General features: G+C 32.7%; 1 protein-coding gene and 1 long non-coding RNA gene across 2 annotated transcripts; one reads left to right on the top strand and one right to left on the bottom strand.

Moving 5' to 3' along the window:
• The first annotated feature begins 14,312 nt into the window (after positions 1 to 14,312).
• On the top strand, positions 14,313 to 15,549 carry LOC121173460 (uncharacterized). Its single transcript, XM_041009083.1, has 2 exons — positions 14,313 to 14,799; positions 14,882 to 15,549. Exons 1-2 carry the CDS (start codon positions 14,761 to 14,763, stop codon positions 15,473 to 15,475), a joined length of 633 nt encoding a protein of 210 aa, XP_040865017.1. The 5' UTR covers positions 14,313 to 14,760; the 3' UTR covers positions 15,476 to 15,549.
• Positions 15,550 to 24,896: 9,347 nt separating this feature from the next.
• Positions 24,897 to 25,853, bottom strand: LOC102663628 (uncharacterized). Its single transcript, XR_418029.4, has 2 exons — positions 25,494 to 25,853; positions 24,897 to 25,333 (listed from the first exon to the last, which is right to left on the bottom strand). It is a non-coding gene; the product is annotated as an uncharacterized lncRNA (long non-coding RNA).
• Between the last annotated feature and the right edge of the window lie 1,331 nt (positions 25,854 to 27,184).

The following is a 27,184-nucleotide window of genomic DNA, read 5'->3' as shown; positions in this document are numbered from 1 at the left end:
AACAAGCTAGTAGACAGTGGTATGCTCGGTTGTCTACTTTCCTCATCTCACATGGCTATAGACAATGTTCTTCTGATCATTCTTTGTTTATTAAGTAGCATCTTCAATCTTTTATTGCTTTACTGGTTTATGTAGATGATATTGTCTTGTCGAGCAATGATCTTCTAGAAATTAAGTCCATAACTCAGCTTCTGGATCAAGTTTTTAAAATCAAAGATCTTGGTGACTTAAAATTTTTTTCTTGGACTTGAAGTAAACAAGGGATCAATATTTTTCAAAGAAAATATGTTCTTGATATCTTGCGTAATGCAGGCATGTTAGGAAGCAAACCTGTCTCTACTCCCATTGACTATGCTGTAAGACTACACCAACAATCTGGAACTCCACTTGATGATACAACAACTTCATCGTACTGTAGGCTCATTGGTCGCCTCATTTACCTCATAAACACAAGGCCTGATATCACATATGCGGTGCAACATTTAAGTCAATTTGTAGCTCATCCTTCTTCAGCTCATCAACAAGCAGCTTATAGGATTCTCAGATACTTGAAAGCAGCACCAGGTTCGGGTATATTTTTCCCTGCTTCCAGCATATTGTAGCTCAAAGCTTTTAGCGACTCTGACTGGGCAGGATGCGTTGATACAAGACGATCTATCACTGGCTACTCAGTCTATCTTGGTAATTCCCTTATTTCTTGGAAATTCAAAAAGCAGGCCACAGTGTCTAGAAGTTCATCCGAGGCTGAGTATCGGGCACTAGCCAGTGCTACATGTGAATTACAGTGGTTAACCCACTTGCTTAATGACTTTGGAATTGTTTACACTCAACCAGCTCTTTTGTTTTGTGATAATCGCTTCGCTCTTCACATTGCTGCGAATCCTGTCTTTCATGAATGTACAAAACATATTGAGATAGACTGTCACATTGTGCGCGAGAAATTGCATTCCGGCCTTATTAAATTGCTGCCCATTGCTTCTGCTCAACAACTTGCAGACATATATACTAAATCTCTTCCACCAGGCGCTTTCCATTTTCTTCAGTGCAAGCTGGGAATGTCAGACATACATTCTCCAGCTTGAGGGGGGATATTAACCATCCTAACTAAGTTCTGATATAGTTAGTTAGTAACTAATTTCTGTTATAGTTAGTTAGAGGTGGTTAGTTATAGAGTGTATATAAATATACTTTGTATTCTGTTTTTGCATTCTGCTTTTCTTTCAATAACAATTCAGAATCATTCTCTGTAATCAAGCATTCTCTCAATTTTCCTTCACGAGCTATCTCTTCTTCTTCTTTATGGCTTTTCTTTACAGTTTCAATAGTAACAACCAGAAGGCATGCTTTTACAGTAGATGTCACCCCAAATATGATGCAACACAATTTCCCTTTGGTAGGAGTTTGTTAATATAATAATAACCATTTATTTTATTTATTTTAAACATTTATATCTTTAATCACTGTGTTGGTTTTAACGTAGGTTCTTCCAGCGGAGGCTTTAAATTTTTTGTTTGGATAAAAAAAATATTACTATGTAGCATGGTTATGACAGACGTAACCAATGGAAGATCACCATGTTCAATGGTGTACCATCTGTTGCTGAGCCATGGTTCCAATACCTAAGTGACAATAATTTGATGGTCGGAGATGAGGTCGTGTTCTTCTTCAGGTTCGACGAACATGTATGGGAGGTCATCTTTAGGAAGTAGGTTATATGGGATGAGGACCTTTCCAGTTGAAGAACATGCCCACAAACAACGACCTTTATTTTTATTTCAGTTTGATCATTAATTATTTATGTTGGTTTCATATTTTTAATAATTTTATAAGTTCAATAACTTTGGGTATCAAACAATTTTTCTATTTCTTTTTACTTTTAACTCAACAATTTATGGTTTTCTATTTTCCATTACCCTGTCTTATTAGACAATGTTCCATCTTTGTGATATGAATCATGTTAGTAGACTATATGATTATTTACTATTTGCTTAAATATACAAGTTAATCTTTTTTATATCCATTGTTCGTATTTATATATTCTTAAATATTAGTAATATTTGACATTTATTGATACTCAAATAGGAATATGAGTTCGTGCATCGGAACAGGCGTCTCTCTAATATTTTATAACAATATAATTTATTATTTTTTAATATATGATCATTAATAAAAAAATATTATTAGAAAAATTATATTAATATTAAAAATTATAATGTAAATAAACATTAAATTTATATGAATATTTTGAAAATTATAAATTAAAAACATCATGGAAAATTTATATGCAGAATTTTATGCGAATTTAAATTCCAGGGGAAAGTTACATTACAAGAAAAAATGACCTATGACTACGGATTCCTTTTGCCTATAATCATGAATTAGTGTAGGTAAAACTCAAAAATACTTTTATCTACAAACGATTAATGTAGGTAAAACTCACCAACTTGTACCCATTATTATTCGGTGCAGGTAAATTCATTAAAACTAAAACTCACTTCTACCTACAACTACTTTATGTTACTTTATGCAGGTAAAACTCCAAAAAACTTATGTATATGATCTATTAGTGTAGGTAAAACTCGTACTATACAAAATTTGTCATATAATTAGACCTGTCACTGCTAGACCTCCTCATCGCCAAGCCAGCCCTAACCTGGTCAGGTGCTACAACGAGCTCAACATTGGGTACGCCAGGGGAGTCAATGTGTGCATGGTGATGTTCACCGTTTAACGCCCTGTTCCATGGTAAGCATTTAAAACTACTATTCTTCCCTATCATCTTTATAGCTATCAATATATGCTTCTTACTGTATTGTAACCATTATCATTGTGAAGGTTGTTATGTTGTACTTGTTGCCTATATGAGTGTTACACCTTTGCTTGAGGATCCAATTCTTCAAGATTATCTTCAACCTGTTGTTACATCTGTTGATTCAGGTATAATTTGGATATTTAGGATGAATTTTAGTGTTTTTTTAATACTACATCTTATTGGTTCTTCCTGTAATGAATCTATGTTGCTTGATAATTGTTAGTTTGTGTACTTTCACATCTGCCTTCTGTGAGCGACAATCTAATTGGACATATAAGTTGTTAACTATCGTTTCATAAAATTCTTGTAATTTAAAATTTTAACGTTGATTTTTAGCATTAAGCCATCAACTAGCATCTTTTGAAGTTTTCTTTGTCTTGCAAGTATGGTTTCTGTATCACTCTTCAATTACACTTATTTTGTGGCTTATTTCCTTTTTACTGAAATTCTTTACTCTGTAGAAATTATGCTTAAGATAATTTGTTCAATTATCTATAAAGTACAATGGGTTTTCACTTTTTTTTATGATTGTCCTTCTCTTTTCTTAATGTTGTTTTTGATAAAAGTTGATGGTCTTGTGTTTTATTTGTACAAAACAGCTTTACATGTGTCAAGACTCCTGTTAAAGGGTGTCGCAACCTACCCTTCGGCGGGAGGGTGACGCCGAGACTCACGGGATGCGTCTTCCAAGAAAGGAATACGCGCGGAGTCACCACCAACGTTTATTTGAGGAAAACGTCGGAAAAACCAGAAAAGACGTGGTCTACGAACTTTTAAGTGAAAAGTTCGGGAGTTGTATTTATGCACGGGGAAGGTATTAGCACCCCACACATCTGTCGCAAGAGACGACATTCTTTAATCAAATGTGCAAATATGACTTCAATTTGTGTTATCTTCCCTTTTTCACGTTCCTATGTCTTTTTATGCCTTTTATATATTTTTTTATCTTTTTGTGGTCGACGAGAGTGTTTCCCTTGCTCCTACGTATTCCTTAATTGTGATAAGGAAATCAGACCTACGTAGTTCTTTGAGAACCAAACGTTGGTTAACTTGTTTTTATCCTTTTTTGCAAAATATATTTTGATTGAAAGGTCATTTAAGGTGCTGAACCATTAAACAATCTATCGGTTCTTTTTTAAAGGAGAGAAAACATTAAGGCATTGGACCATTAATGATCTCTTATTATTTTAGAAAGATTTAATAAAGCTACATGTTGATTTTAAGCCTTTTAGAAATCTACGTTTAACCAATAAAAGCGGAAAAGACCGTTTTAAGGCGTTGGACCTTTAAAGATGGCTTTTTTAGGTGATGACAAAAGTTTGATTTATGAATTGATTTTAGCCTTAGTTTCACTTTGGTTATTAGTCAATTCGATTAAGAAAGAAAAACCCCAAAGAAAAACGTCCGATTGATTTTTTTTTTTTTACTAAAGATATTTTTTTATTATTATATTATTATTTTGCCTCTTTTTTGGTTTTAAACGTGGTTATGGCATGATCGAACAGTCAGATTTCATTTTAACAGAAATTAAAAGATGTTATGATTCAAATGATCGGTGAAAATTTATTTTATTTTTTGATTAGGCGAGAAAATGACTTAAATAAATGACTAAAGCACGTCAAAATGGGGTATGGAAAGTAAATGAAATGAAAATAAAAGCATGCGAAACACATGAGGACCACTAAGGGTACATAGAATGAATTGAAAAATTCGATTTCGGGAACTTACCGGTTGAAGACCGAAGAACGATGAAGAACGAACGAAGAACGACGAAGAACGGTGGAAAATCTTCGCGAAATCACCCACAGAAACGTCTCGAAAGCGTTACGGAAGCTCCTCGGCTTGGATTTTCTTCACGGAAACAATTTTTTTCACTAATTTTAAGTGATTCTCAGATACCAGGAGGGTTAAACCTTTTTGTTCTTCCCTCCTTCCCCTATTTATAAGAAAATGAGGGAGGAGCTTGCCACCCAGCTCGCTCAGGCGAGCTAGGTTGCTTCCTCCAGAAGGCGATGCCTTCTGGAGAACTTCTTGGAAGGCCCAAGTGGGCCTGGTTGCTATTTGCATCTCTCTATTTACTAAATACACCCCTGCCCTTTTTTTGCTGATTCTTTTTTCGTAACGTCACGGAACTTTACGAATTTCGCAACAATACTCGTTTTCTTTCCGTAATGTCACGAAACCTTACGGATTACGCAATCATCCCTTCTTCGGCTTCCGGAATGTTACGAAACTTCACGGATTGCGCAACAATGCTTTCTTTTGACTTCCGGCATGTTACGGAACTTCATGGATTGCGCAATAATGTTTTCTTTTGACTTTCGGCATATTACGGAACTTCACGGATTGCGCAACAATGGATGCCAAGTACCTCGAAGTGGTCAAACGAGGGTCGCATCCCAACAAACAGATGGTCCCCGGACGAAATTAGGGTATGACAAAGGGCATTCATGCAAACATTTCTGGGTGACTATTCCTACATCAGCATCACTTAATGTGCAACAAATTGTCACTGCATCTTATGTCATTCTCTCTCTGGTATTTAGTATGGATAAAAGTAATAGTAAATTTGTTTAATGTATCTAGAATAATACCTTCTCATGATAAAGTGAAAATTTTATGACCTGGTTAATTGCTATAAGTCTGCCTGGGGTGTGGTTGTATGTATATGTTTATATATTCCCCATTTGTTTCATCCCTTTGGCCTGACATTTGTCTTCCCTCGTTTTTGTAGTGTTTTGACTTTGACAACTTCATTAATATGAATTCAAAAAGGCCATCCCGGCGCTGCCCTCATTGCATTCAGAATGTCTGTTATGTTGATATTCAACTTGACTGAAACATGGTCAAGGCAAGTTGATTTAATTCTTTAATGCTTCAATTGAGTATTATGTTGTTTATCCTCTCACACCTAGAGTCAGTTTGGTTATTGGTATCACCTTAAGATTTGGAGTGAAAAATGTGGCTTATAGTTTTTTGTATTAATCTCGTACCACCACTACACACTTCAAAAAGTTTAAGGGTACACCAAATTGACCCTAGGGATTAATGAAAGGTTGAACAGGAAGGGAGTTGAAAAATAAAAGTCTAATTATTTTTTTATTTTTAAATAAAGATTCTGACAAATGTTGGTGAGAATATTACGGGAGTGATTGTCCTTGCTAATGGATCATGGAAGGCAGTCTTGGAAAAGGATCATGATGTGGATAAGATGCAGGAGAAGGCACACAATTATGAAAAGGAACAAACTCAACCACAAGAATCTACTTGCCCTCCTAGTACTGTTGACCTCACCAAAGATGATGACGGTTTGGATTCAGTGGGCTCTTGGGATATTGTAGAAAGAAAACCTACCTCGACATCTATTCATAGTCAGTTTGTCACCCCAAATTCAACCTCCTTGGGTATGAACTTGATAAGAACAGATATTTATATAGATAATTTGTGATATTTTCTTACACAAGTTTTTGAGAGCTTGTCTCTCCACAGTTCAAATTATTCCTAATTCCCAGAGTGCCTTTTCCATTCTGGTTTACTTCTATTTATACTACACCTAATGTACACAACTATTCTGAATGGTTGTGATTGTTCCCAAGGGTCATGCCCCCTTGATTCGCATCTCCTGACCTTACACCCCTTGAGCGGATCATAATGGTTGGTTGTGACTATTCCTAAGGGTCATGTCCCCTTGATTCACATCTTCTGACCTTACACCCTTTGGGTGAATTGTAACTATTAGGTGGTTTACACCCTTTGGGTGGGTCGTAACTGTTGGGTGGTTTGCACCCCTTGGGTGTTGTGTGCCCTGCTGCTGGTGGTCCATGGTTATTGTTTCTCTTGCTCGCTATTTGCAGGTGTACACCTTGGTGATGTGTGGCTTATGCTTATGCTTATCAGAACTCTACTGGTGTTAATCAAAATGTTAACACTCAAATAGATGACTTTTAGCCAAGAGTTTGTTTTATCCGTAATAGGTCTGATACCCAAACAATTGGTAACTCTGAGCTACCTATTCTGCCTGATACTGTTTCTCCTGCATTTAGTCAGCAATTTGTTGGTTGTGATAATAACCTTGTTGTTAACTCAGCCATGCATAATCAATTTTCAAGACCAAACAACTTGCAGATGTAGATGAATCATATGAATTCAGTTAACAAGTATGGCAGGTCATCCTAAGTGCCAAGACATATTCATAGAACTCCAGTAGCTGTTCAGGCTATCTTTTTTAATTTGTCTGTGTGCTATCTTTTTTGACACTAAACCATTTGTTCTTGTAATTCTCCCCTTGAGGTTGAAGTTGGTGGTGGGAGGAAATTATCCAAATTCAACTCGGTATGCTGGTTGTATATAATAGGAATTCAAGTAATGTAGTTTACAATTTCTTATTTGTATTCATGTTTATATCTTGTATCTTTTTCCCCCTTTTCCTATGATCAAATCAAATAATACAGTTTAGGCTTAGGATGAAAGCTTGTATTAACTATTACTATATAGAATCAATTTGGTATTTGACAATAACCAATTACCCCAAAAGTTTTTACCGTTGGTTAAGATAAATGAGTAATTTTATTTTAACACATATACCTTTTACACACACCTTCTGCAACATTCTTCTAGGCATGAAGCATTTGACAAACATGCATTTAATGCATTCATCTATGTGCCTATGGGCGCTGTAGACAATCCTTTTTATTAATTAACATCGATATAAGTTTATTCTGTCAAAATGTCATTTTTTTATATTGGTTCTATTGCATGGCTTTGATCTTGATTTTTTATTTGCTTTAGACTTTAAATGCCTTTGAGATATTTTGTATCGTAGTTAACTTGAGAAAGCATGTACTTGTTGAGCAAACTATTTAGATATTATATCTATTATTAAAAACAAGTAATATTGTAATTTAACTTTGTTTGACTTACTTTTTTTGTAACATAAATTAGTTTTTACTTTGCTGAATTTTCCAACTTTCTCCTACATTCACCTTTGTCATTTTAATTATGATGAATGCATAGAGGGTCTCTTGGAGTATCATGGGTTCTTGCTAAAAATATTTGAGGAACCATACAGGGTGAAGAAAGGCCCATTTCTCAATGCTGGCAAAATCCCCCATATAGGGCGGTGGCACTTTTATTCACAATGATCATAGACTTATTGTTTGAGACAATATTTTGGGATATTGTCTCCAAAAGGCACCAACATGCAACCACTATCCTTTATTCTTTTGCATTGGAATTTTTTTCCGATTTGTTTGGCTAGGCTTTAAAAAACTTTTCCTGAAAATATCTTTTAGAATTCTCTTGAATAGAGAATGCAGACTTATGGTTAAACTCACTCTAGATATTTTCTCTAGAAAAGAGTTTGGTGCCAACTACCCGAAGGTAAAGAAAATGCTCCACCTCCTTACACTTCTGCGGAGTCATTGTGCTCAAGTGGGTCATCATAATACTAGTGTTAGGAAAACTTTAATTGATCCTTACAATTTAACAAAATTAAGAAAATGTATTTGCAGTTAACAAATTTTCATTAGTAACTAGTGTGCTATATAAGTTTAGGCACTAGTTTCTTAGCCAAAAAGGTTAATTAGTCTAATCATTTTAAACATTTTTTTATTTAAAATGGATACTTTTTAGTTAACAATACTTTTCAATTATATATATATATATATATATATATATATATATATATATATATATATATATATATATATATATATATATTCTTATTTCTTCTTTAAAATGAATACTTTTTAATTTTATTTGATTGCACTTAATTAACTTCTATTTCGAACCTTTACCATTTTGCAAAGGTTTAATCCTCTAATGAGCTTGTTTATATCAGTGGAATGAATTTATTATGTAGTTTTCTAGTACTTTTTCCTATGTAAAAAAAACTTAAGTCTTTGTGTTCACTGACTTAAGCAATTTTGCAATTGTTTCTAACAGTAGGATTAGGATTAATTAGGCTACAAAGCCATTAGAAAATAGTAATGTTGTACTCATATATTGCTTTTATTTTTTAATCTCAATTGATAATAATTAATAACTCTACTTTCAAGGATAAAAATGACAAAATGCTTGAATTATTTGTCAATCTTTTTTTAATCTTGTTTTCTATGAGGAGTATTGAATGAGAACTAATAATAAATTCCTTTGTCAAGTTAGAACATTGATCATATTCATTCAAGTTATGATGTGTTTGACTAGTTTTGCTTTTTTATTTGGATTTCTCTAGTCTCTCCTCACTTCACACGACCCTCAAATTCATGTCAAAATTGTGCAAATACTTGGCAAGGCCTGTGCAGCGTTCTTCATGGTAAGTAACTTTCTTCTCCTCTTAATTGTTTTCCTTCTTTGTATACCTTAACTGAATTTTCAAAGTATGTGAAGCATTTATCTCTAGGCAATTATATGAATATGAGAGAAACATTCTTACTATTTTTGAACTATCTCTAGTCTCCACTAGGAAGCTTTGAATCTCTTCTTCAAGGTTTGTAATTAGTTTACAATCTTCTCGCATCTGAAAACTTGTTTGGTGATAAAGAACTTATATTTGGTAGTCGAGCCTCCTATTGTGGTTGCTAATTTGAATTTCAATTGCTTGGACAAGATAAACAAGAAATTGTACCTTGACAATTCTCAACAAGGAAATAAATAATTTCTAACAAAAGTGAGAATGATCACGAGCATTCAACATAATTCTTGTTTTGTTTAAGGATGAAGATTTAACATTCAACATAAGTCTAGAGGTGGGGAACATGAGTCTAGTGGTTGCATTGGAACAATAATATCAGCTTCTTTCAGGAAAAAATCCTGGATGGATGAAAGATACTTTTTTTGAGTGTGTTATTAAGGCATAGTGTTTTGCTATCTTTTGAAGATCAATTCTCATTGTAGTTTAACTAGCAAGTTTTATTCTTGTTAAAAATCATAGTAATGTTATATGGTGCAATTTATGGCTTTAGGACTGTACAAATAGTTGTTAGGGTAGTTGCAAGAATTTCAATTTTTATTATTTTAATAATGTGATTATTATTGAGATTATTAAAATCAGTGTTTTTTATTTGTCAATTTTTTTCATCTTGATACTATCGGTTTTTGTTTTTCTTTTTCCTTGTTTCTTTTATTTTTATAACTTACATATTCTTCCAATTTAAATGTCATTTTCCACATGGTAATTAAAACAATATATGAATGGGTAAGTAGCACTGAGCATAGCTAGAAGATTTGTTGTTGTTGTTGTTATTATTATTATTATTATTATTATATGTTTTTTACCCATAGTTGAAGACAATAGGTACAAGTTAAAGGCTTTTACCTACACTTGGGAGATATAGGTAGAAGTTAATGACTTTTACCTACACACTACAAATAGTAGGTACCTTTTATAGTAAGAATGAAATATAATTGTAGAAAAAGTTATATCCATAGGTAAAACTATAGTGACATATTATTTGTCATTACTATATGTCCTATGTCCCCTCAAAATTGACAAAAGAAATGTTTGTAGGACAAAATTTATCATATACCTACGGATTTTTTATTTATAGTGACAGTTGTTGTTCGTAGGTATAAGTCATTTTTCTTGTAGTATCACTATTTCAAGATTTGCAAAAAATCATAAGAAATTTCCAACAAATTTTGAAATTCACATATGCAATTATTCACAAAGGAGTTATCTGCATATTAGAATTCGCTGAAAAATCCAAAAAAATGTGTTTCCTGTGAATTTTTTTATAAAATCGACAAGAAAATCCGCACATAGTTGAATTTTGATTAGTGATTTAAATTTGGTGGAATACTAAACTTTGTAAAAACTAAATACTAGCACCACTTGAGATAGTGATTGCATGCAAACATAGAAGCCACTTTGCTATTTGGTGTCACCTTGCTCAGCCTTCCGCTTGCAAAAAATGGTGTTCAGTATTAGGCGACAAAGAAAAGTTTGTGTTGAGAAATAAAAAACGTAAACAAGAAATTAAAATATGCTGGAAAGAAAGTTGAGCTTGAATAATCGTGTGTATAGTATTTTGTGGAGAGAGAAGCAACAAAGCATTGCTTTGGAAATAAAATTAGAAGAGTGTGAAGTTGAACAAATCCTCCGCAGCAATATATGTAATGATTTCGATCTAAGAACAAAAATTGGTTAGTCATGGGTTATTTTGATACATATGTCCACAGGATGGAACCAGAAAAAAAATCATAAGGAAGAAAATATTTACGCATAATAAAAAAATAATGACGAATTTCTATTAAAAATGAAGAAAGAGTTCTCACAACAATATAACAACAAATTATTTTTTTCAAACGCAAACATGAAAAGTAACATTAAAAAAATAATCTAATAATTCAAGATAAAAAAACATTGATTTTTTAAGTCTAAAAACAATTTGTGAATGACTTAAATTGTAACTTCGGTTTCGATCTCTTTAATTCATGGTTCATAATTTTGATCTTTCTAATTTTTATTTAAATAACAATTTATATAATTGATTTAAAACCAGAAAAATTTAATTCTCTAAAAAGATTCTAACGGTAAATCAAAGGCATACAATTTAGTTTTTCCAAAAATTGAATGTTAAACCAAAGTCCAGCGGTGAAGTAAGTTTACTGATTGCAATGAAACTACTTGTTTGAATAAATCATTTCAATGATATATCTATATAGAAAACAGAAATCCTAAATTTTTAAGGGCATTTTGTAGTACATTAGAACTAGTGTTATAAGTATATAGAAAATCTTTTGCTTCAATCACCAGGCAAATTTACCTTAGGGGGCTTATTTTAAAAACTATTTATGGATTGGGGTCTGTTTTAAAAGAAATGACGGAGGGGGTCTGTTATTGGGTGGAATCCGCCATTGCCACTGGCGGCAAGGGAGAACCCGCCATAGCCATTGGCGGCAAAGGTGGAGAGAGGAGAGTGTCGTCAGTGCCAGTGGCGTTATAGGCCACGTAGGAGGGAGAGAGGAGAGTGTCGCCAGACACACCCCCAGCTGGAACCGCCATCAGGACTGGCGATACAGTCCACGTGGGACTCGCCCACAGTGTTGGCAAGACAGGCCTTGTATACGTTTTCTTCACGTGAAGCTTCAGGGGTCACAGGCTTGCAGTGCAGTTAGGGCTTCAGCTTTTCAGTATTAGGTTCAGCTTTGCATTGTTTAGGGATGCAGCATATACAGAGTAGTATTTGAGTAGCTTTTGACCTTGTATACGTTTTCTTCTATAGGAAAACCTCCAAACGTAAACTTTGGATTCACACTTCTCTTCTTCAAGCTGAGCTTTGCTTTTCTCCATTGTTGAGTTTCATTGAGTGTCTGCGTGCTGTTGGTGCTGGTTCCTTTGCTTTTGCTGAGTTTTTTCTTCCATAATTCATAATTCCCTGGTAAGTGATTTACTTAAGTAACATTTATATATTATGATTTATATATTCTGTTGTTAATATTTTTAAAATAATAGGTTAGCTAGTATTGATAGGTATTGTAAGTTTATTTAGGTTAATTAGGATTAATAGGTATTGTAAGGTTAGGTTAGTTACTATTATTAATAGGTATGTTGTTATTAATTTTTATGTAATAATAGATATTTGAAGGTTAGGTTAGTTAGTATAAAAATATTATTTAGTTTGTAGTATATATTTTTAGATATTATATATGTGATATATATATATATATATATATATATATATATATATATATATATATATATGTGTGTGTGTGTGTGTGTGTGTGTGTGTGTGTGTGTGTGTGTGTGTGATACTTTAGTAAGCCACAGCCAAAGGTTCCATGAGGTTTAAAAATATTAGACACACTTAATATTAGGCATAAATTAATATTAGCTTTAGGTACATATATGTAAATTTTAGGTAGACGTAAATTTTTAGTTTTTGTAATATTAAGCATTTTACACGTAAATAAATAATTGTAATATTAGAGACGCGTAAATTTGACTTATTAGTGTTATATTTTTGTGTGTTATATATAGATAGTATAGTTTTAAATAAATGAATTGATAAGTTAATATTGTTTGAGTTAATTATTTTTAGTTTTTAGTTTTTAGTTATATATATATATATATGATAAGATAGTGTTAGTTTTAGTTTTAGTTTGTAGGTTAATATTAATTGTTTTAGGAAATTTACATTATTAAATATATGATACATTGTATATTATTATTATTTTTGTATATATATTTTTAAATAATTTTTTGCATTTCAATATTTGTTTGTATTATAAATAATTTGTTAGTCCATATTTTATTCAATTATTTTTTTGTTAATTGTAGAAAAAAAATTATTTGTTTAAAGTTTTGTTCACATGTATTTTAATTTATGTATAGAATATATTAAAAATTGGCCAGTTTGATTTTTTTCAAATTTATTGTTATATATTTAGTAATGTTTTTATAAATGTGCGTAGTTTAATTTAATTTATATTATCTACAAATAATGTATAAATTGATTTGTGAATATATTGTATTATATTTTATTTTGTAGTAGCAATGGCATCTTCATCATCATCTTCATCACATATTAACATTAAGTCTGGCCCCATCGATGCTGATGTATTATGGATGTAACCTAAGCATGTTTCACAACATGTTTGGAATCGGGAAGAAGATCGGAAATTACATATCAGACGAGTTGTTCCCACGTATCAAGGGGAAGAACAAATTCCTGAGCAAATTTTTCCTTTTCTTCTACAATCTGGTTTCACCTGGATTATCAAGATGGGGTACTTAAAAATAAATGTCTCATTAATTAGTGCTCTGATAGAAAGATGGAGGCCGGAAACACATACGTTTCACATGAGATGCGGAGAATGTACTATTACTCTCCAAGACGTCTCTGTATTGTTAGGTATAAGTGTGGATGGTTTACCATTAATCGGTCCAACAAATCTTGATTGGGCTGATTTATGTGAGGAATTATTGGGAGTCAGACCACATAAGATGAAATTAGAGGTAGTGTGGTTAAATTAAGTTGGCTGGCTCACCATTTTGCACAAATAAATAATGACGACGACGAAGAACAAGTACGAAGGTTTGCTCGTGCATGGATACTGAGATTCATTGGAGGTGTCTTGTTCGTTGACAAAAGCAGTAACAAAGTTTCGCTAAGGTACCTTCAATTTTTACGTGACTTTGAAGAATGTGGCAGATATGCATGGGGAGCTGCCGTACTTGGTTTTCTATACAGAGAGATGTGCAATGCCACCGATTATAAAACTAAATCAATCGGAGGTATGTGCATCTTACTACAAATGTGGGCATGGGAACGATGTCCAACCTTGGCTCCAAAGAGGACTCCTTCCCAAGTAGAAAATACACCACTGGGGCAAAGGTTAGTCATTTTTAACAGTGTCTTTCATTTCAATAGAATAAATGGTTTTAGCATATATTAAATTTTAATCTTTGTAGGTGGCTGCGACGTGGAAACCAACATATCGGCAATGATGATGTGAGATTTTTTCGTCGCAAGTTGGATATTATGAAATGTCACGAGGTAAGAACATGCTATTGTATTTGTAAAATAAAAAATTATATGTGTTATTTTACTAAAATGTTCACAACTATGTTGTTATATGCAGTTTGTGTAGGAGCTGTACTCATCAACCGTTATATCACTGTTGCCTCCCGTTTGTTTAGTCGGAAGTCTCGCGTGGTACGCGGTGGTGCCACTAATTTGTTTTCAAGTTATTGAGTGGCACCAACTGGACAGAGTATTGAGACAATTTGGGATGCAGCAACCAATTCCAGAGTCTCTTTCACAACCCTTAAACATTCATGGCATAACATTAAAAGGGAAACATGACGAAAATTGGGGCAATTGTTCGCCCCAATGATTCATCAGTGGAATAATCGCCATGCATTTAGGGTCGACGCTTATCCCCGACAAGAAGGCCTATTGAGCTTTAACTCGGACTACATGGTCTGATATAGGCGAAAGACAAAGATGTTTGTTGACCCACAAAATGCAAAGACGGCTACATTGGTATTTTTTAATTTTTTTGAATATTTAACTTGAACATTTTTTTTTAATGATGGCATTAATTTTCTGACCCTTATAATTGCAGGCTGAAGTTGCGGAGACATTACAATACATGGTGTCTCCTCAAGGGAGGAATACATGGACAGTTGATGATCTCGTGCCTTATGTGGAAAAAATTACAATTTTATCCGAAGAGCAAGAGAGAGTCACTGAGCCAGTGTCACATGGTCCTACATCTGAGCGTCAATTTCCCGCACAACAGTTTCATATACTTCAGTCAAGTGTTGAAACTCAGGGCATAGACAGACGAAGGGAGACTGTTGAAGGGGAAGAATATTCCCAACAAATGCCGGAGCGTGGCCATGGAATGTATTACCCGCCACAAACATTTGCTGAGTATCCGACACAGATGTATCAGTATCCTTTTCAGGGTCATCACACTGATACTTCTGCAAGCCAGCAATCGTTCGGTGGTGTTGCGGAAACACAAGCTTATTTTTCATGGCCCACAATGACCCCTTCACAGCAATATCATGGCCCAATTCCAACACCTAATGCCCCATTAGGAACACAATGGAATGTACCGAGACAAATACCTAATGCGGGTGACTTATTCGGTGTTGATTTGTGTCACGCATTTTCTGCGGAGGCTGACGAAGAAATAAGAATTAAACCCTAACCCTTAAAATAAAAAACTAACCCTAACCATAAAATATAAGAATTAAACCCTACCCATTAAAATAATAAAACTAACCCTAACCCCTAAAATGTTCATAACTAAAGCCTAACACTTAAAATAAAAAAACTAACCCTACCCCTAAAAATAAGCACTAAACCCTAACACTTAAAATAACAACCTAACCCTAACCCCTAAAATATAAGAACTTAGCCCTAACCCATAAAATATAAAAACTAAACCCTAACGCTTAAAATAAAAATAACTAACGTTGCTAACTAAATATCAACACCAATGTCACTCAACCTCGATTGATCCACTCCATTTATTTCAACTTCTAAATGTAATTTTATTTCATTAGAAGTACACATTCAAAAAAAACTAACTGACGATTTCATTGAAGACCAACAAGTAAATACATTGAAGAAAACCTAAAGCATAAAATAAGAACTAAACCCTTACCCTTCAAATAAAAAACTTAGCCCTAACCCCTAAAATAAAAAAATTAACCCTAAACCCAAAAATAAAAAAACTTAGCCCTAACCCCTAAAAAAAGAACTAAACCCTAATCCCATAACCATACCTTTTAAACCCCTAACACTAAAATATAAAATCTAAACCCTCAACCATAAAATATAAAAACTAAACATTAAACCCTAAATACTAAATTCTAAACCCCAAACCCTAAACACTCAATTTTAAACCCTAAACCCAAACCCCTTAACCCTAAACCCTTAAATCCAAAATTCTAAACACTAAAACCTAAGGTTTAGACCCTAAACACTAAACCAAAATACTTAGACACTAAACCATAATGACTAAGTCCATAGTTTGTCATTGTAGATAGTTAAAAAAAAAACTAAGGTAGACAAAAGAAAATAACTAACGTTTCTAACTAACGATCAACACAAATGTCACTCAACCTCGATTGATCCACTCCATTTATTTCAACTTCTAAATGTAATTTTATTTCATTAGAAGTACACATTCAACAAAAAGTAACTGACGATTTCATTGAAGACCAACAAGTAAATATATTGAACAAAACCTAAAGCAATACAAGTCAGTCATGTAACATACATAAATCAATTAAATGAATTACTCCCACGGTCAGATTGCATTGGACATCGGCGCCTATTGTGCCCTTCAGCTCCACATCTACTACATTTTTGTCGGTGGTCAGATGGTTCGACCCAATCCATCTCATTTCTTATCCTTGTTGATTTTGGCTGACCTTTCGCACAAATTGTAGTTGGGTCAGGGATTAGTGTCCATGCCTCATCAGAAGGAGGAATTGCCGCTTCATTCCCAAGAGGCCACCACTGTGCGGAGCATGCTTTTAATATGTGCTCATTGGTGTAAACAACATCTATATATTGGTAGTAGTTCATGCTCACGTAACCACAAGCTGCAATAATGTGTGAACATGGATAGTGAAGCACAGAATACCTTCCACATTGACAATAATGGTCATTCAAGTTAACTGCCCATTTCTGTAACAAGCTTAGAACAATAAACTTGGCCTTCTCTTAATTGTCTTTGGGCTTGGCGACCACGATCAACAAAGTACTTTTGACACCTACTATATGTTGACTTGACCAACGCTGTTATTAGAATGCTGCGACAATCTTTCAACACCTTATTCACACATTCTGATAGGTTGGTTGTCATGTGACCATATCGTCGTCCAAATGTATCGTAAGCCATGTTCCATTTTTCCTTTGAAATGCGATCAATCCATCTTGCTATGGTTGGACTCAATTGACGAAATTTTTATAAGTTTTGATCAAACACATGCTTGCAAGGAGTGTACGCTGCATCAAATTTGTTATCATCAAAAGTTGTACGTAGACATCAAACTCAAATTAAATTAATGTATAAAATAAACCTTACCCAATTTCTTGAACATCTCTTTTTGTTTCGCGTTGTTGAATTTGCGATTGAAATTGCTGGCTATGTGTCGGATGCAGTACACATGATAACCGTGGGGAGGTTGCCAACCAAGTGCTTCGTTAGCGATAGCAGACTTTATACTCGCGTGACGATCAGATATTAGACAAATTTCATTCTTATCTGTGACGTGTTCATGCAAGTGGGCCAAAAACCATGACCATGCTGTTAGCGTCTCGCCTTCGACCACGACGAATGCTAGAGGAAGAACACCACCATTTCCATCTTGCGATGTGGCCATTAACAGGGTCCCACGATATTTGCCGTATAAATGTGTGCCGTCAACTTGTATGATTGGCTTACAATACTTAAAAGCCTCCTTGCATTGACCAAATGTCCAAAATACTCTATGAAACTGACGATGTTCGCGACTCATCCTATTACCAACAATAAAATCGTCATGTAGTATTTGAAAGTAAGAGCCAGGAGAATGATTTTGCATGTGTGTTAGCCATGACGAGAGTTTCGCATACGACTCTTCTCAATCGCCATATTCAATTGCAATCGCCTTTTGTTTGGCCATCCATGCTTTTCTGTATGAAACCTTATAGGAAAATTTATTATTTATCCTTTCTTGAATCAAAGAAATTTTTATTGATGGATCTTCTCTGATCATGCCTGTAATTCAAATAATTAAATAAAATTACAAATTAAAATAACAAATAACACAAAAGTAGGATAATATGAACATAAAAAACGTACCTACTACGCAAGTCGCAATTAAATTTGAATCAAGCTTCTCATGGTCTTGTGTCATAGTCATATTTAGACATGTGTGCGGTCCACCCCATTGTGTTACTTTCCATGCATCAGTTTTTTTGGATAAAATTGCCCTCATATAAAAAGGGCAAGGAGACTCTTCGGTGTTGTTGGGGCAACAAACGATATATTTGTGTGATTTCGTTTCAACAACCTTAAAACTTTGATGCACCTTCATCACATATTGTTTGAGTGCTTTTTTGACCTCATCTTTACTGTCAAAATCCATGCCAACATATAATTCTTGTCCAACATTAAAAGTCGTTGGCATGACCAGACCACAAATGTCTTCCTCGTCCGGATGACTCCAATTGATATTATTATAATGCATAGCATCAGTCCAAAATGGATTTTGAATTTCTGGTACACCTAATAATTTATAAAAAAAAATCACGTCAACAAACTACTCCTATTTAGTTACCATTAAATACAATTCTCATAAAAAGATAGATGTATTCAACTAATTTTGTATTTCATAAACATTTACCTTCGCTTGGGTGAACAATTGAAACTGGTTCAACGATGCCAGTGACTTCATCGTCTGTATCAGATATTCCATCATCACTATCATCTTCATTTAAAGACTCTTCAACGTATGAGTTAGATGCAAGATAATCATCATCATCATCATCATCTTCATCAACATGTAAATTGCTTATATTTCTTGGCAGTTCCGACTCATGATGAGATACATTATGTCCACATGACATAACAGAATTTGCAGCATGAAACATAGAACCACCAGCAACATCCTTTTCTACGTACAATTCTAGAACTGACATTTGTTGTTGTTGAAAACTTTCGATCATAGTTTCAACATCTTCGTCATCACAAATTGGCAACGCAACATATTTTCCTGAAACTAAAAATCTACAACTTATGGTAGAAATAATTTCATTATTTTCTAACTTTACCTTATCTCCATTTTTTTTTCAAAGCATTGAAACTAATTCCGCGTTTAATCTGAATCGCCTTTTTACGGCCTTCAAATATTACACCATCATTGTCTTCATATACTCTGCCGTTGAATACAACACTGTAATAATGGAATGCATGATAGACCTACATTAACAAAATTAAAAATAATTAATCATAACAATAGTCTTTGTTAAAATAAATAATTACTCATACTAATTTTATAATAAAAATTCTAATTAAAAAAATTAATTCACTTAAACTTTACCTTAAAATTTTAGTCTAACAAATAAAATTATTACTTAAATTAAATATTCTGTCGATGATACAAATATAAAATATTTATTTGCTTCCTCTATTAAACTTAAACTACACAAAATGGAAGGGTTATAAATGAAAGGATTACACTTAAAATAATTTCAGACGGAACATGGCCAACACGCCTACGACTGGTAATATTTGTATCTTCTAAGCCGTTTTTTAGTACTGATTAACTCAAATGAGATATGTTCGGTAATGAAGGATATATCATATATATACATATCAGAAAGTTAGTAGGAAAGTATACTCTCTATATATAGGAGTGGAGGAGAGACAAATAAGGCCTAATTGTTCTCCATCTCTCGTCAATAGTCTCAATGGTTAATTAACTACATGCACCACGTATGAACTTCCTATGAAAGGCAAAAAATACTCGGTGAACAACTAATTTCAAACTTAGTGAGACAAACAGATAAAACAAATATATACAATTAAAGTATAATAACTAATATTACATATGTGATAAAAACAAAGAGATAGAAAATTAGTGAGTGTTAAAGAATTAATTCAACTATATTTTTTTTAATTTTTTGCACTAGTGATTGCTTGGACAGATAGAATATTCACCTATTATTTTTCGAAAAGTGAAGAAGTATTAGACCTGATCTAGTGCTAGTTTGCTGTCTCAATATTTTTCTTATTTACCATAAAGTATAAAATAATCTATAAATCCAAGTAAAGTTCTTTTAAAATTATCAAAAATCAATAAATTACTAATAAATATAGTAACCAAAAAATTGTTATTCACGTGCTAGTTTTTATGATAATAAATTTAAATGACGGGACTTTTAAAATTGGTAATATTTTTCTTATTGTTTTTATAATTAAAATTACAATTTCTTTTTGTTAACTTATACTAAATTTTATTACAAGTAAAATGAAACTTCCTACTAAGAATAAACCACAAAATACTTAAGAAATAGCATCTAATTAGTTTTTGTCTTAAATTAAATTATATGTCAAATAATACTTCAGACGCAAAAACCATTAACAAAAAGGCTTACAAATAATTACTACTAATAATTTTTAAATTTAATATCTAATTTACAAAATTAATACACTTAAATTTGAGCTTCAAATTTGATTCTAACCATAATATTTGTTACTTCAAAATAAAAAATTTGTACATGATAAATAAACAAAAGGAAAGAAAAGGAAAGAAGACTTTATTTAAATAAATACAAAGCATCCTTACTATAGAATTAGCAGCAAACTTCAAAATACTCTCTTCAAATGAAACTTTTTCTTCCTCTTCCACACTAATACTCTTTTCAGTGTTAAATTTTTGCAAGTGCTGAGTGTCGTTGGAAGTTTACTCTATTTAAAGAAAATTTACACAAAAGCTGAAGCTATATGCAACGTTACACGCCATTAAAGTAAATTTGTATGCATGTCACCTCCTACATGCCTAGACCTGCTGCTGCATGCTTCTAAAGCAAGAACGTGCCCTAACAACGTGCCCTAACAGTGCCCTAGAACTGATAAAATAATGTGCCCTAACAGTGCCCTATAGCTGATAAAATAACAGTGGCATATATACTCTGGCATGTCCCGCCAAAACGAAAAGCTGAATGGGGGAGGGGGTGTATCGCCAGCAGGAGTGGCGGCCTTGGATGAGGCTGTCTCGCCAGCCCTGTGGGTGAGTCCCACGTGGACTGTATCGCCAGTCCTTATGGCGGTTCCAGATGGAGGTGTGTCGCCAATGCAAATGGCGACACTCTCCTCTCTCCCTCCTACGTGGCCTATAACGCCACTGGCACTGGTGACACTCTCCTCTCTCCACCTTTGCCGCCAGTGGCAATGGCGGATTCCACCCAATAACAGACCCCCTCTGTCATTTCTTTTAAAACAGACCCCAATCCGTAAATAGTTTTTAAAATAAGCCCCCTAAGGTAAATTTGCCTCAATCACCACATGGACGTGATTATATATACGAGAAATAGTTAAATGTATTTCTCACCAATAAAATTGAGGGGCACAAAACAAAAGCCTGAGATTTCTCATAATAGAAAATATTAAATCAATAAATATAATAATTACGGATTTGGTGAATGGTCCCGCAAGTCAGAAGTAAACAGACACAGTATGTTAGAATTTATTAGAGGGGTCAAGTTTAATTTTTTGAATAAAATATTAAGAGGTCAGTGATCTTTAGGGGAGGCAATTGCCCCTGCAAGCTTGAACCTAGTTCCATCCCTCCTTGGAGGTGACTGCAAATCGAGTTGAGAATGAGCGAGAAAGGTTATCAAAGTTAGTGGAATAAACATTATCAAAGTTTTATGAGTAGGAGTTATGGTTTTATTGGACAACGACTGGGGGTGAAGAACCTCACACTCTTCACATATGTGTTGATGCACCTCTATCGTCCCTTATAGTGCACTTTCTACCTGGACATTGATGCTCTATTATCCACATCTCTAGTATAGTTAGTAAGACTCCCAAGAATTGGGTTCTGGATATTTCTTGATCTTTCAAATACGTTCTCCCCACACCTTCCCAATGTGTTCCACTACCACAAGTTCTAAGATTCCCTCATAATATTATGATTAAGAATAATTGGTAAATGAAATTATTATCATTATTAAATGATTAAATTGAATGATAATAATATAAAAGTGAAGGTTGTTATTCATCTTTTAAATTCATTTTTTCTTTATTTACTTAATTATTTTTAATTTTTTGAATAAGAAAAAGAAGTAGTGGTTTTTAGCTGTCATTATGTTAACTTAACTATTTTAAAATTTAAAACACTAAACACTAATGTTTCTAACAAAAAATTGAAAAAATGACTTAAACGATACAATTCAAGAACACAAAGGATGAATGAAACTTTTAAAACATGATAGACCAAAAGTGACATAAACTCATTATAAAATTTAAAAACTAACTGAACATTAATGTTTCTAACAGAAAATTATAAAAAAGGACCAAAATGATACATTGCAAAAAACATAAAGAACCATAATGAAACTTTTAAAACTTAAATGTTCCAAAGAGAAACAACTACAAAATATAATGGACCGAAAATGACATTAAGACTTAAAGTATCAATCTCCTCATTAAGTTTTAAAACATCTTGAGGTTGATCCTGATAAGACTTCATTTTTTACAAGCTTATCATTTAATAATTTCATGAAATAATTGACAAAAACCACACTGGAAAATGGACTTGATAGTGTGTTAATCAGAGATAATAATTTTGTAAGCATTTATCACATAAGCATACTGCATATGTATGTTGAGTAGTCCACTGAAAAGAAAAATTAGTTTTGATAAAGACAAGTTTCATCATTCAGTGATTGAATAAGATAAACTTTCAAAACAGATTTTCAAACAGGTACTTAATGTGAGAAGAATGATAGAAAATGCTACGAGAATACCTAATATATCTAATAAACAGATTAACAAATTAACAAATGTTCATTTTACTACCCCAAATTAATTTTTTAACATCTTCAACGGGAGGGAGATGAAGATGATGACCCACCATTTCCACTCATTCTTTCACCCATCAACCGAACAACTTTTGTTAGGGTTTGAAATTCCCAAATCCCTCCAAATAGTCTTAGGGTTCAAAAATCCCAAAATTGGAATGTAAATAGAATGTGCCTATTTCTTTAGGGTAGTATTAGTATAGTCTGAAATCAAACCTAAAATTACTATTAAAAACACCTATTATGTGTCATACAAGTCAAACTAAAGACATCAACTAGTTGTTAAAGAGAAACATGTGATCTACGATGGATGGGAATAAATTGTATAATCACCATATTATCACCCAATTTAAACAAAAACAAAGAGGGAGAAATTAAGGGTAATGCCAAACACGGGTCAACAATTAAAAACAAATTATAGAACCCAAATTCGTAAATGATATATGAAAAATTATTCATTTTTAGCTTTATACAAGAAGATTAAATTCAATAACCAAAAGAATAAAAATTTAGAACACATTTTTAATAAGACAAATTAAAGAAACTGAACACAATGATAAATAAGTCATAAGAAAACTTCATTAAGACATTTAATTTTTTTAGGAGTCAAACTAACCAATGCTCTAAAAATATTATTTAAGGAACAAAAAGATAAAATCATTTAATGTGAAAACGAAAGGAAAAAAATTATGAATAATACAACCTTTTGTGCCTCAATAAAAGTATTATGCCCTTGTGTTTTTGTGAATCTTAAAATAACTGATCACTGATACGATTTGAGCCATTACTCATTGAATTTTTTATTTTTTTAAATCAGGCAAAAAAATACTATCAAAAAGAGCGAAACATGCGGGGTACAAGAGCCAGAGGTACCAAAGTCAACAAATACACGAATATGAGAACCACAATCCTATGTATGGAAAGAAATGGCTTACCTCCTATTACAAGCTAGCATCGGTCATACATAGAATTTAACCCCCCCAAATGCCCATCTACACATGCGACTAATTTAAGAAGAAATATGAATGAAAATTTAAGTAATCTAGGCAGAGAAAATACATTAGAAACTTGGATAAAATAATTATGGTAGTTATTAGAGGGAACATACCCTAAAAAAAAAAGAGGGAACATTTTTCAAGGCACAAACCTTATCAGACGGTAAAACTGAAGAAATGAAAGCTTCATAGCAAACAATGGTCTCATGAATAATTAGATTAGTTTTTGAAAAACTATGCTAACAACTTCCACTACTCTCACTTTTGGCAAATCTTCCTTTGCAATTTGGTACTTTATTTGTTAATCTCTACTCAGAAATATGGTCAACGGACATAAACAATCACAAATATTCCAAAATTCAATTAAAATTTATCATTCTCATATATCATCATTATAAATTAAATTATATCAAAAGCTATTATTTTTTATAATGAAACCTAGATTGCGCTGAAGGAATTTCAACACTGGTTTTTTAAATTCAATTTTCTTAATTATAAAATATTATATATAAAAGAAGACAAAATACTATATACATTATTATATTATCATCCAATTATAACCCATCATTTTAATAAGCTTATTGACTTTTACATGATTACCTTAAAGTCATACACACTCTCTGATTTATTATTGGTTGACGTCAACAAGGTAATACAATTTTACATTATTAATGGATCACCATTAAATTTTATATTAAATTAATCTAATTTATTTTTTTCTCTAATTCTCTTAATTTTTAAACTAAATCCTATAAATATTTAACTTCAACAAAATATCATATTTAATCTCTCTTTAGATATTTGTTTTTATTATTCATGATCTATTCACGATATATGCCTTACGTGTTCCATTATTTGTATTTTACCATATATGCCTTACGTTTTTCATTCCCTTTTATTATTCCATTGCAATTCTTACACGATATCTTAGCTAGCTAGGCTTGTAGCCTCTACATTTTCATAGTTCCATCTCAATAAGAAATATTAGTTATCCCTACAGTTTTGAAGCAAATTCGAAAGAAGTTTAAGACTTAATAGTGCCAATAACTCTAACGGTGGATAAGATGAATATGTTGATATTCAAGTCCCTTTTAATTTCTTTGCTGCTAGTTTTCTCCCGCAGACACCCCATAGCAGAAAAGAAAACCCATCACACAACAGGCACATACGTAAATTTTCTGTACAGTTGGTTTTATTTTCCACTTTTATGATCTCTAAAATAGGGTATTCACTTATTTATTAGCAGCTCAAGCTCCATTTCAAAGGTGAGGAGTGAACCTTCTGGCTGATTCAATATCGCTCAGGGTTCCAAACCAGAAGCAAAGTTTCTTTTCTACGATACACTGGAATCGAGTCTATCCCTTCCTCCCCCATGGCCTCTGGGGAAATTCAGTCAAGTACCAACGGCAGTTCGTTCTTTGATCACAAGCTCGGCCAAATAGTGGGCATCGTGCTCAACTTATGCTTTGGGAACTTGTATGCATGTCCTAAAAGAAAAATAATGTATGTGTAAATAATCATTACACTTAAGCTAAGACGTCTTGTAATAATTACAATAGAATAATAAAAGGGAATGAAAAAAGTAAGGCGTGTTTTTGTTTGTTTTTTTGTCTAAAAACTCTTGAATAAAAACTGATAATACTATACTTGATGCATAGCCTCTCCTTGTGGTGGCTCCAGCGGCTCGGAAGCGACCCTTGCCATGGAGCGATTGTGGCGGATGACTTTGACCATCTTTATACATTTGACAGCCATGAAGATGGCGCAGACAACGACCACCACAACCATGACCACGATGCCCACTATTTGGCCGAGCTTGTGATCAAAGAAAGATCTGTGGTTGGTATTATTTGGCTGAAATCCCGGCGAAGCCATGGGGGAGGAAGGGATAGATCCGATTCCAGTGTATCGTAGAAAAGAATCTTTGCTTCTGGTTTGGAACCCTGAGCGATATTGAATCAGCCAGAAGGTTCACTCCTCACCTTTGAAATGGAGCTTGAGCCGCTAATAAATAAGTGATTTTTAGAGATCATAAAAGTTGAAATTAAAAACCAACTGTACAGCAAATTTAAACGTCAATACATAAGTTTTACCTCTTTAGGCCGTGTCAATTCAGTGGGTCCCACACGCTTGCGACCATTATATACCTTCCTCTGCTTTATATTAGCATCCACAGGGCCAATCCTGAATAAACAAAATTGAGAATAAATATCTCAAAAGAAATATTACAATGGGATAACAAAAAATTCTCAATATATTACATTGTATAACACCCACAACCCGTTCTAAAAACAGGTGACACTGCAACTCCAATATCCTTCCAATTTTTAACAAAAAATTCACAATATATTACATTGTATAAACCTTTCGGCATGTACTGAGTTTCTGCTGAAATCTTCGATCTGTGCTATTCTCTTATTTTTTTATTTGAAATATTCTGTTTTCAATTTTTAAAAATTCCATAATTTTATTTTTAATTTTTATAGTTAATTTTAAATATTGTTTTGTGAGTGTTGCCATCTGTTTATTTATTATTCAAATAATAAATATTTTTTAAAATTATTTAATTTTCGACTAGTTTAACTTATTAAAAAATATAAATAATAAACAAGTCAACAAATTTGAAATTAACAAGGAGACTATAATCCTAACCTTTTTAAAAGTAAGAGATAAAATATTTTAATTAAAAGATAGAAGATTAAAATTATAATTTTTTAAAAAGTTAACATAAAAGATCTCAATTAAAATATAAGATAATTAAAATGACAGATTAAAGAAAATAATAATATTTTAATGGGAATAAAGAACTTTTTAAAACATTATTTCCTAGGTAATTAACTAAATAAAAAAATAAATACCTAACTGATGATGTAAGGTTTCCATTTCATTAAAGATCAAATCAAACTTGTGAGAGTTAGTCCTTGTAATTTGTTCTCTTTCATCTGCAAGAAACCATAGCGAACACACATATAAACATATTCAAAATGCAACAATTTTGTTTCTCAAAAAGAAAATCCATAACGACATAGCAATTGACAGTCTTTTATACGTTCTATGTTCTATCAGGATTCTGGAGTAATTAATCAAACTCGTAGAAGGCAAAGGAGAATACAGAAAATTAAGAACAACTAAAATTAACTAACTTATTGTAAACATGACAATTTTTATATATTTTTTTAATAAGTTAAGCTAGTTGAAAATTAAATAATTTTAAAAAATATTTATTATTTGAATAATAAATAAACAGATGTCAACACTTACAAAAACAAAAACAATGTTTAAAATTGACTATAAGAATTAAAATTATGAAATTTTTAAAAATTGAAAATAGAATATCT

This window comes from Glycine max, chromosome 14 (assembly GCF_000004515.6).
Source record: "Glycine max cultivar Williams 82 chromosome 14, Glycine_max_v4.0, whole genome shotgun sequence".
Lineage (NCBI taxonomy): Eukaryota > Viridiplantae > Streptophyta > Magnoliopsida > Fabales > Fabaceae > Glycine > Glycine max.
This window is presented reverse-complemented; position numbering and strand designations above follow the sequence as displayed.